The sequence below is a fragment of the Falco punctatus genome, assembly GCF_963210335.1.
Source record: "Falco punctatus genome assembly, chromosome: 1".
NCBI classification, from domain to species: Eukaryota; Metazoa; Chordata; class Aves; order Falconiformes; family Falconidae; genus Falco; species Falco punctatus.
Window position 1 is genome coordinate 68,747,555 of NC_137580.1, and position 11,990 is coordinate 68,759,544.

The 11,990-nt window shown below is 37.7% G+C and overlaps 1 protein-coding gene across 1 annotated transcript; it reads left to right on the forward strand.

Annotated features, from left to right (window-relative positions):
• Positions 1-7,437: 7,437 nt before the first annotated feature.
• GIMD1 (GIMAP family P-loop NTPase domain containing 1) lies at positions 7,438-10,264 on the forward strand (the record flags this gene model as incomplete). The annotated part of the gene is given in 9 exon segments (XM_080374083.1): positions 7,438-7,491; positions 7,493-7,537; positions 7,539-7,619; positions 7,623-7,654; positions 7,656-7,710; positions 7,712-7,831; positions 9,993-10,121; positions 10,125-10,139; positions 10,142-10,264. Coding segments are annotated over 9 exon segments (654 nt in total).
• Positions 10,265-11,990: the final 1,726 nt, after the last annotated feature.

Consider the following 11,990-nt stretch of genomic DNA (forward strand, 5'->3'; position numbering starts at 1 on the left):
AGCATTGAAGAGAGGAAGTATACAGATTTTTTTTTAAAACCTTTCCTTTCCAGGTGCAGATTTTTGCCCCTTTTGTCCCCTCATGCAGAAAGGACAGAGATTCAAAAATCTCCAACTTCACAGTATTTTGTGACAGTTGATATTGGAAAGTTACAAGCATTGGGGTTAATTACCGAGTCTGGGGCTCACAGACCCAAACCACATATCATCTTTGTAACCATATACTTTGCACCCTTTCCTTATACACACTATTCAGAACTTTAATAAACCATCTACAGCAATTCCACTTTTCTAAACAATCACATTGCCAAAACCAGCCATGCTGGCTTGTGAGACAACTTTTACAGCATTATTCTGACATTACATATTCAACAGCTTGCCATCATGAAATATATTGGAGCATGTCCTCAGATTCAGCTTGTTTGAAACGTTTTAAAATATAAAAAGCATCTGTTCAGGCTTGAAGTCCACAAGCTATCATGATTATCAAACCCAAGAAAGTATAGTATTTCTAATTAGTATTGCAGTTTCTTAAACTTGTGTTTTTAAGAAATGCTTTTCGCAATTGAGAGTATTGCCTCTAAAGTGTAGTTATATGAAGAGACGACAGGAAAGATTCATAATCAGAATTAAATATAAAAAAATATCGAGTTGTTAGCTATTGGGTATTTTAAGAGAAGTCCTCAACATGTGTTGAATCCATAGAAACAAACACCCTGCAAAACCTGGAAAATAAGAAAATGAAGGAACTGAGTACTAAATATGTCCTGAATACACATGGATATCCATGTTATTGAGTAGAAAGTTGTCATTTTCACATATCCTTGAGTTGAAACTTTATACGTTCTGTATTTCTGACACTTGATGAAACATCTCCTAAGGATTAGAGTGCATAACAGTAGCAGTGTGACCAGTGTATCAGTGTAGCTTCTGTGGTTATTACTATTACAACCATTATACCCTTTTCAGGCATCATAGGAATATTTTTTGAAAGTATATCTTAAGTCATTTGCATCCCTATGGAGCATTTTACATATGATAAAAATACCTTTTTTTTTAATGCAATCAATGCCATTATTGCCCTACAGAAATCTGTTCCCTTCAGCTAAATCAATCCCACTACACATCTCCAAAAGAGGTGAATACTCCCCGTACTATTTAGATAGGAAAACTGAGAAATTGTGCAGCTTCTCAGAATGAGGAAACACAAATAGCAGCCAGATCTGGGTTTACTGAGCTTCTAGATACATTCACCATTCACAGGACTTTTGCCCTAGGGGCAAAATGTTTTTACACACATGGATGAATTCTGAGGCTAATCACAAGAAGGTGAATGAGTATGGCACCCCGACTCATGTTGTCACAACAGAAGATATATGGGGACAGCCACCGAGTTCATCTAGCTAAGTATGTGTAAGTGAAAAAGTATTCTTTCTTAAGTCTGTATTTCCATATGCCTTTGAAATCAACAGTTTACGTCTCATTTTTCCACTTTTTAAAAAAATATTATTTACAGATGTATATAGTCTTACTTGCAATATCTTTATTTCTTTGGATATTTTGCATATTTCACGTGAAGCAGTAAACAGACACAAAACACATCAGCCTTGCAGCATAGTTCTATGGCGAAACCTGTGCATTAGTGACTTTTGTCCAACCTTTATACTAAAGAAAACATATCCTGGCAACACGGGTGAAAACGAAACAGTTTAAATGTTTACTTTAAGTAATCTACTCAAGAGACAGTACAGCACAATACGGTGAATTAAAAAAATTCCTTGCATACTAAAAAAAACCCTGATACGGTGGCATGGGGAAAATCATTAGTGAAATTGGAGAAAGTGGGGATTAGTAAGACAATTAAGAAACTGGCAGCCTGTTACAGCAAGTGTGACATGCCCTATTTTTCCATGCATCCCCCCAGCATTTTGAAAAGCCATGTCACATCAAACCATACTAACAGGAAACTAGAAGAGGCTTTGTTCCTGTGACTTGTTACAGTGGTCTGTTCTCAGTGCACTGAGAAACAGAGCACTTGGAAGAGTATCATTCCTGCCAAGAAATGCAATAGGTACACAGCAGAGACTTACTAGATCAGCATGTCAAAGATACTGGTTTCTAATTCAAAGTTGTCTATTACTTGCAGAGGATGAAGGAAAAGGATATCTTGTGGATCTTGGTGATTCAGTGGGAGAATAGAGAGAAGAAAAAAAGAAGTCTGGCTGATGTTCTTACTGTGCTGGCAGTTCTGCTCAATCACCTTTTAAACACAAGGCAGGTCTTCGATCTGTCTCTGCCAGCAATATTTGCCCTGAACCCATACTCTGCAGTAAGTACAGTGGGAACCAGAGGAGCTGGTTCCACAACGGTACAGACATCGTCCAAAAGCTGGTGCAATTGGCAGCATTAGTCTGCAGCTATATCCCACCTCCTTTCCCCTTGACAATGCCATAACCTACACAGCCACCTATACTGCAAAGAGAAACATGATACCATAGATTGCTGATAATTGCTTACTTTTGTTCAAAAAAACTAAGGATTGGATTAAACAAAGGAAAAAATAATTGTGTTTTTAAGGAAACACTAGCATATTTTATGTGTGTATTCCTTTAGTACTAGCACAGAAGATTTTATTGTGAATGCAGTCCAAAGGACTAGAGCACCACTCCATCTGTCCTGTCTCACAGCAGTGCTATGCCTGGTGCTTCTTAGAAATTAAACATCTAACAGAACTGAGAACAAACTAACTACGCGGACTGCCTACCTTCCTGGATTTCTCATGTTGTTGGGAAGGCTAAGAACCCACCTCTGTGTGTGGCAATCCATAAAATGGCTTCACTGGGTTTTCTCTAAGTAAGAGAAATTCAGCAAAGCACATCTTAAATTACTTATTATGGCATCATCTTGGGCTAAAATGAGAGCCCGCATCAGGAAAGAAGATGTAAGGGATGGGAAGGCGTGGGAACTGAAAGATGACACATGGTAAGGGATGCCATGTGTCTAAAGAGAAACTATGCTATTAGTTTACAAGATCTAGCCTGCTTGGTATACCCGAGTAAACATCATAGAGAGCTTGTTTTGGATGCATGCAAACCAAACAGGTGATCACGGGGACTGAAACAGAACAGCAGCCCACACAGTAATGTGACTAAGATGCTCAGCTCTACTTAACTCCATAGATACACACAAGCCCAATGCTTACTTGCAAATGATTTTAGCCTTAGTTTTTCAAGGACAACTAAAGAAGCTGGATACCCAAATGCTGCTTATTTTCAGTTAGATTAGGGGCCTTACTTCCTTAGATTGACAGTTTCTCACTAGACTTGCTTGGTATTTCTATGGGAGCAGTGTACAAGGCTTCCTTTATCAGTTACAGGAAGCCTTTCTGCCTGCCAGTCTGGCATAGGCTCAGTTTTGGTTTTCTCTTTGCCATTTCAAAAACAGAGTTATATAAAAACAAGAGGAAAAAAAGCTTACCCACTGGCAGTGAGCTGTGCTAAAAAGCATCCAAGGCAAAACTGTTGTACTCTGTACTTGTTCTTTGCAAATTCACACTCTGACAGTAGATTTTAAGATCTGAAACAAAGCCCCAATTCAACTTAAAAGCTAGTGAAAACAAAGGTATTGATTAGAAAAAGAATCATATAAGGGACAGTATAATAACACTTTCAGTTTAACTTCTACCTTTCCACTACTGCTGTTCAAATTCATTAAGGTTCTATGCTGACTGCATTTTTATATATAATATAAAAAAACATTTCTTGTGACAGTGGAGAGACAAATGCTTTATACATGTCTTATTTCAGGAGATGCTTGAAGACTCCTGTAATTATTCTGATTTTCTAATGCTTTCACCCATTTCTGACCTGATATTTTATTTCAGCAGAGGACTCCAGAGCAAGGGGACACCAGCTGTTGCACAGCACCTGTGGAGCAGGCTGATACTGCCACCTTGGGGAGGACTCTCTCCATGTACTTTGAGGAGTCTTCGCAAGTGTCAGATAAATCAGTTTGATTTTTTCCATCTTATCCTCCCAGGAAGACAACTTCTTAAAATCCTCTGCCCATACTGTTATAAGACCTTCCAGATGTGTCCCAACTCAGCCTGTATTACATTCGTAACAATACTGGAAAGCAATGAGTTTTTTAGCAGGGAAGCTTGGTTAGCCAAGTTTTAGGTATCATTTAAACAGTGCCTCATTTACATTGCTCTTAATTTTACAGCCATCTTGCCAGCATAAAGCTCTGCTCTGCACCCACCTGGGCAAGCTGTATTTTGCATACAACATTCCTCTGCTTCTGGGATTCTAGTTTTCTTGGTAGTCTAAATCCTTGTCCATGCACAGCTTGCTTAACCTCCTTGGCAGGCTGATGGCTCAGGGGGATGTGACTGCTAGGACATATACTGCCTCAGATGTCATGAGAGGGATTACTGCGCATAGGAACAATCTGATGAAAAGTACAAAGCTAGACTGTGACAATTCAACCAAAGTCAATACTTCTAGGCAAATTAAAGGAAGAACGTGGATTTTATCTTCATGATACTCATAGTTTTATGAGACTGACCTACCCTTTTGCTTTGCAAGTGTCATCCCAATCCGGTCTTATTTGAGTCTGTACCCAGTAGCAAACGAAGGGGCCTTGCTAACACTTTATATATAAATATGCCTTGAGACACAAAGGTTGTGCATGGCACTGAGCCGCTAGGCTTTCCACAGTGCCTCAGCTACACATACAAGAAAAGACTTAATGTCTCACCTCTCACCACAATAGGCAGGCTTGAGAGCAGGGAGCTGTCTGAAAGCAAGTAATTTGTCTACGTGCTCTTAAAAACAGAGTGCAATGAAATTATTACACGGCCACCTACAGCCAAGTGACACAAACTATGAACTCATTCGTGATGAATAATATGAACTTAAGTGAGGAAGCTGTGAATGCACCATTAGCTCCTACCTTCTGCCAAAGCACTGGCTGCACTTCTGGCACCACAGCAGGAGACAGACTTCTAGAGGCACTGAAATCTCAACTCCACTGCTGTGGCACACAGGAACAGCCTTGGTAGTGTGGTAAAACAGTACTTACAGGCTCCCTCAGAGAGCTATGTTTTGGATGACAACGTCCCCAGCAGGATTGTGCTCTGGAAAGCACCTTTTTTTCCTCCCAATAGACAGCCTACATACCAGATTCTTGTTCTCACTGTAATGACTCATATCTTAATACCCTTGGAGCAAACATGTGTGTCCACCCACCGGGGATTTACAGTCAGATGTGGCTTATCTAAACCTTTCCTTGTGAACAGACAAGAAGGGCTCACTCCACTCTTTCATTCCACTACTAAAAACTAGTCATTAAAGCACAATTTTATATTTATTTTCCACTAAGGTATAAGAGTTCAAATCAGTTACTTTCCCACTTGTGGGCAACTGTCTAAAAAGTGACAGGTCTTTTCTGGACAATCTCTTTATCCCTGGTTTTAATACTACTGTAACATGGCAAAGAATTACGCGTGCAAGAGAAATGTATCAAGCTATCAAGCCAACAGCTAATGCACATGACTCAGTGGTGCAAGCCTTCAGTTTGCCTCCTGATTCACAAATAATTTCTACATTTTAATCCATTTTTTCATCACCTAAATCCATCTTTGTCGGGCAAACTGCTTTACATCTGTATATGGTATATACTGTGCTTTAAAAATATTGCAATTATTAATTCATTGCAGTAATAAGAGAAAATGCATATGCTCTTCACATGCATATATGAACACACATTCAAGAACACGCAACAAAGTAATCCCAGTACCTCCATTATCACTCTCACACTTAACTGCTGGTAGAACTCAAGTCACTTTCAAAAATACCAACTTCATGCAATCACTAAAGTGATTGCAAAAACTGTACCTGAACTAAGCTGCAAAAATTCAACAGTGCCAATTACTGACCAAACATATCAAATTGAATGAGGATCTATCAGTAACAGATTAACGTGTACATAACAGTGTCAGTGTGGTACGTTGCTGCTGTTAGTTCCAAAGTTCACATACGAATGTATTTTTACACTACATGTGATTTATGAATAAATTCTGAATGAGAGTGGAATTTAAGGGAAAATAAGTGACATAATATGAAATTAATCTAAGTCTTTATGCATAGACTACTTACAGGAAAAAACCAAAACAAATCCTTGATCATGATCTAAGAGGAATGCACAAATGTGTGCCTACCGTGTCATATTACTATGCTACAGAGAAAGAATACAATGCACATCTAGACAATGAATAACTGATGACAACCATTTCATAAGGTGTCTTTTTAAAAAGGTATTCTTTTTTTTTTTTTTAAAAAGGCAATTAATCATTGAAAAATCCACAAAAACCTCACTGTGAATTCAGTTTGGAACATCATCGTACAGCATTAGAGCATTTAACGTTGCCTGTAACAAAATCAGCATGTTGATAGCTCTTGCATATCTGGCCTTGTACTGAAGTTATTTCAAGATTGATTTGGGCATGGATTTAATATGAGGGAGAAAGCTTGAACTACACGTGCAAGAATCTAAACCCAGTAATCACAAGAAATCCCATTCTACAATTGTCTATGATCTCTCTGAGTACCAATATAGTATCTTTCTTAAAAAAAGAAAAAAAAATCTTCCTGAAGTTTAGGTGTCACTGATAAATTAAAATCAACTACTTACCTGGCAATACAGTTTTCCATCTGAAACACCTCTGATTTTATTTAATCAGCCAGTATTCCTGTTGGACAATTAACATGCACCAAACCCCCTTAAAATACTGGACTATAGAAAAGCACAAAGAATATGAGAGAGCTCAGAACACATCTTTCATCAGCTGCTGCTAATCTGTTCTCTGCTGTGAAGAAGTGTTCCTTTAAGAGCTACTTCTCCCTATCCATTTTTTTCCCTGAAACATGGTCACTTAACAGCAGCACATATTTTCCACCATTCTATTCTTCCTTAGTTTTCCTCCTTTTCATAACCTACTCTCCTTGCAAGTCAATAATTTTGTCTTGCACTGTTGTTTCCCAACTCCCCCCTTCTGTGTTGCCTGTCCTTAGTTTTATCTGCTTTACTTGTTTCTATAACTCTTCTCACACCTGATTCTTTCCCAGCTCCTCAGTTGTGCCAGTGTAGGAGCACAGCCTGTTACGTTGCTCTTGTAGCTGTGACACCTTCCATGGGGTCTTGTTATTTCTAAGCAGCAGACTGGGAAGGACAGCAAAGATCTGTCCTCGGATCAGAGGTGTATGTGCTGTACTGAATGTGTCTACACCACACCTCCTCTTAAAACATTTTAGGCAGGGAAGGACACTCAAAAGACATCAAATTTGTAAATTTTTGCTGGATTTTTAAAGTTACCTGAAACTGTTCATGATATTTGTTCTTCACTTTGTCCAGAAACCTGTCACTAAAGCATAGACAATGACAGACAGCAATGAGATGACCACCAACTTTGTTGTCTTTGGAAGAGCTCAAGACTGGCAAAAGCGCTACTGGGAACAGCCTGCTGGGCAGCTCAGACTTTTGAGAGTCATTGCTCCCAAAGCTCTGTGACTACATGCTGCAGCCATGGACACAGCTGCTGCATTTTGGGAATTATATTATGAAATGGCTATAAGAGTTCTCCACATCTGAGCACCTGACACTCCAAGCTACCCTCACAGCAGTCTGAGCAAAGGGCAGGTGACAGACACCAGTGACATCAGCCTTGCTGCCCCACTTCAGGGAGGAAGCCCTGCATCTAGCTCTCTTGGTCCTGAGGGCTGATTTGCTTCTGTGTCTGGATGAAAGTGATCACACAATTCAGTTCATCCAGGTAACAAATAAATAAATAGAAGTCTCAGCCCTAACGGTAACTCGTCTTCAGGTGACCATAGCCATGCAAAAGTGAAATAAAGAAATACAGATGAAAAATCGAACACTTTCCAGACTAAACCTGAGAAGAGAGGTAAGTACTGCTCTCTTTTGTACATGGGCTCGACACAAAGAAATTTAGAAACTAAATGTACCTATCAAGTAAGCTTTTTCTCGCAGGTGTAACAGTTAACACTGTATCATGACAGATACAGCTTGTTGAAGAGAAATGCTATTTAAAGCAAACTAAAGTCAGGTTACCACACTCTCCTGTGCTCTGTATAAGACCAAAGCAGAGGGTGATGGGTTCAAAATCACACAGAAAATCTGACTGATCTGGGAAGAGGATGCTCATCTCTCATCTGCATGTCACTACTGCCGTATCTCTTCAAGAGACAATAACTAGAAAGTTACTGTAAGTTTACTCATGCTAGAAGTTTTTTTTAGCCAAACTGACTTGAAGCAAATATTTTGAAGCTCCTGGGGGAAAAAGTACAGTTTACATATATTTGTTTTCAGTGTTACCCTTTTCCCTTATACCATTCTCTATCTCTTTATACTTCACAGTATTTAAGAGAAAAGTCTATTTATTCAAACTATTTTTACTCTAAGCCAATGAAACATCATTATCATTCTAGTTTGAGACTGTTTAGGACTAAGTCCATGTGGACATTAAAAGTGTAAGAGATGCCACCATGCCTTTTCTCTTTAAACGGATCTTTTAAAACACCTACAAAGTATGTTTAAAAATAAGAAGAAAGCAACATTTACTTCTGTTTCATGATTACAACTGGCTCTCAGCTTATATACTGGTTGGCTTTTAGTTATTTTCCCCTTAAAAGACCAGATGCTGTGATTTCATCAGCCACAAACAAACAGGGCAGGACAGCTGCCTGGGTGCCAGGAATATGAACAATAATGGTTGTATTTCACTGTGTCATTCCAAGAAGACATTAGCACAAAGAACACCTTTAGCAACCAGGACTTTTCCCAATGATCCTCTGCAAATCACAGACAGCATATCAATGAAGATGGCTTATCAGTAGAGGACTACTAGCATTTAAATCTCTCTGGACTTTTTTTTATTTCAATAACATAGCTTAATGAACAAAGAGTAGCAGATAACTGATTTCAGAACTAACGTTAGCATCAACTTTGAGTCCTCTCTAAAAATGGATAACCCAACACTTCCTTAGGTAACTTATGCCAAAAATTATTAGAGATTTAATTCTTTTTCACCCTTCACGTCTAAAACAGATTAACCTTTTAGATTAATTAAGCAGGTTTTTCTAACTCCTGCTTATCTCGGAAGTAAAAAGATATATTTTAATGCAGTTTTATACACCTTGATATTTAGGTTAAAGAGTCAAGGTCATTGCAAAGTGGACTTTACAACTTCAGTGCAATCATGCTAACTCTTGTGTGACAAGAAGCCTACTTTGGTAATAATTTCATTTACATCTGTAAACGAAAGCTCGATCTCTTATTCTTATTAAAAATTTCTGTACTCTTTTATTGGCAAAAAACCAGCCTGTTTTCTCCATTTCCCTCCACCTGATGAATCACAGCAGTTAAAGATAAGCTCTCCAGACCATCACTTAGGTTGATGCATTTGATTTGTGTTTTTTCCTGAATTGCTGAGAATAGTTCAGTTTTATGGGATACAGCTGGAAATGCAGTTGGTATTACATAGAAATTCATCATTCATTTTTTCAACACACAGTGATTTGGTGATTTTAAAAAAAATCTTTTCAAAAAGCTGTAAAAAGTGTAGAAATACAGGTATGTGGAAACTACTGATGTAAACTAACGTGTGACACAGCTAAACAACCATTTTTCCTTATTTACACCGACATTTTTAAAATGGAAAAATTATATTAACATCCATAGTAAGAGAACTGAGATCTGCTAGTACTGCACAACCATGTACTTCCACTGAAAGTGGTTGTCAGTTTCTTGGGAAAGTGAAAAACCCCAGAAATTTCAGCAACTCAGATAGCATGAACTGGTTTACTGCCAGGAAAAGAACATATAACTGGTCTGTTAATACATAAGTGTATGAGGTGGGAGTGGGGAAAACTAACAAGAAAAGATAACTATTTAAGATTTGTTTTTCATTACAGCAACTTCTGGATCCCACATGGAAGGATTTCACTGCAGCTCTACTTACTCATGCAGACAAGGCAGAAGAGACTGAATTCAGTGAGGAAACGTACTTGCACACTGCCTCAGGTACTCTGTTGTCACTTTTGTGATCAGTACAGCACAAATATATATTTTCCTAGACAACCAGAAGAGCATAATTAAAGAGGAAAGAGCTATTGTCTTAAGAAAGCTCTTGAATTTTATAAGACATAATTATCATGTGCTTTTACTTAAACACAGCAAGGAATAAAATTAGTTTTCAGGTGCTCATTTGTCCGTTTTCTATGGTAACATTTAATAGAAATAAAAGAGTAGAAGCCATTGACTGGAAAAAATCCATACCGAATACCTTTGAACACACAGTTAGATATATCTCTTTAGATTACCAAACTACTTGCCTTTCATAGAGTACCTCACACAGCTGCATCCAGAATCCTAGCTTCAACCACAAAATCAGAACAAGCTAGTGCTCTAAATCACACCCCTAACACGTATGTAGTCACAAATGAGATTTTATGCTACACCAGATTGTATATTGCAGTTCATACAGAACACGCATCTGGAAGAAAAAAAAAAAGTAAAAAAAGGCTTGAGTTCAGACTGTAAAGGAGGCTCTTTGCTCAATTCTTCAAACTTTCAGTTGTTTCTCTGAATTCCAAAGATTGAAAAGAGCTTTCCAGTATTAAAAACTAAGATTTATCTACTGTAAATGTATGTCCTTACCTTGATTCAAAATTAGTTAGAATTGAGATTTTGAACTTCAAGAATTTTGTTTAATAATGCATTACTGGATATGTAGTTTCCAAGGCAGATAAAATAGCTCCCATGTGCTTAACACTATTTGGCACATTTAAAAGAACTAATTGCTATTGCTTATTTCCAGATACATAAAAATTTAACAGCTTATGGGCACATACAAAACTGATTCAAAAAAGAAATCTGCTCATCTTGTCTTTTGTGCCTGTTCCTTTTGGGTTTTTTTGTTATTGTCATTTTGTTTTCTCTGTTTACTGGATGACATTCAAAGCCTGCAAAAAAAAAAAATGGCTAAATTTTTTTCATTTCAGTCGTTAAAAAAGCACTTACTGTTTCAGTGGTTAGAAAGTAACTAGTTAATTAAATAATATATGTCAAAATATCAGAAGTATCTCTAAAAGTTACTTAAAAGGTTTATTGTAAATTTATCTAAAAAAAGTTACTTTCAGGTTATTAAAAGGCAGGAATTAAAATAAGTAATCTGAGGCTATTACCATAACAACCATGACTACTTGTACTACATTATTATGGAATAACTCTAATTGTAAAAACTGAAGAACCTATATCTGTTAAAACCAAAACAACTTTTGTATACAGTATCATTGCATAAAAACACATTAATACAAAAAAAAAAAAAACTTTTCATACCTGTTTGGGCATTGGAAATGGGTTTTTTTGGTAGTATTTGACTAGCTCTGGCAATCTATTTCCTATTCACTCTTAGTACTGTCCATCACTTGGAAGGAAATACGTAGGTGGACTAGATGTAGAAGTATTTCAGCAAAGTGACAGCTTTAATCTTATTGACATTGTAACAGATTAACTGTGGGACATGAAAGTATGTCCATTTGTATATGTTAGAGCACAGGCCACAGTTTCATCTTCCCATTACTGTAGTCTGCAGACTATTGAGACAGCACAGCCAAGAACAAAGCTGCAGAGGCTTATAATATACCTGAGAACTGCTTGGAAGAAGAGGAGAAAAGCTACTAAAAGGTTACTAGAAGAATGTTAATTGTGGTCTTCACTGACCAACTGCTAGTCCTACACCTCTTGAAGAGCAGCTAGCAGAGAAGGAACATGGCAGAATTTTTCCCTTGTTTAGATGTTCTTGCTCCACAGATCCTTTAACCTTTTAGCTGTCAAAAAATATGCTTGCCTTCCTGTTGCTCTATCATGCAAAAGCCTTGGCAATTAAGTCTTGAGCACTGAGTGGCTAA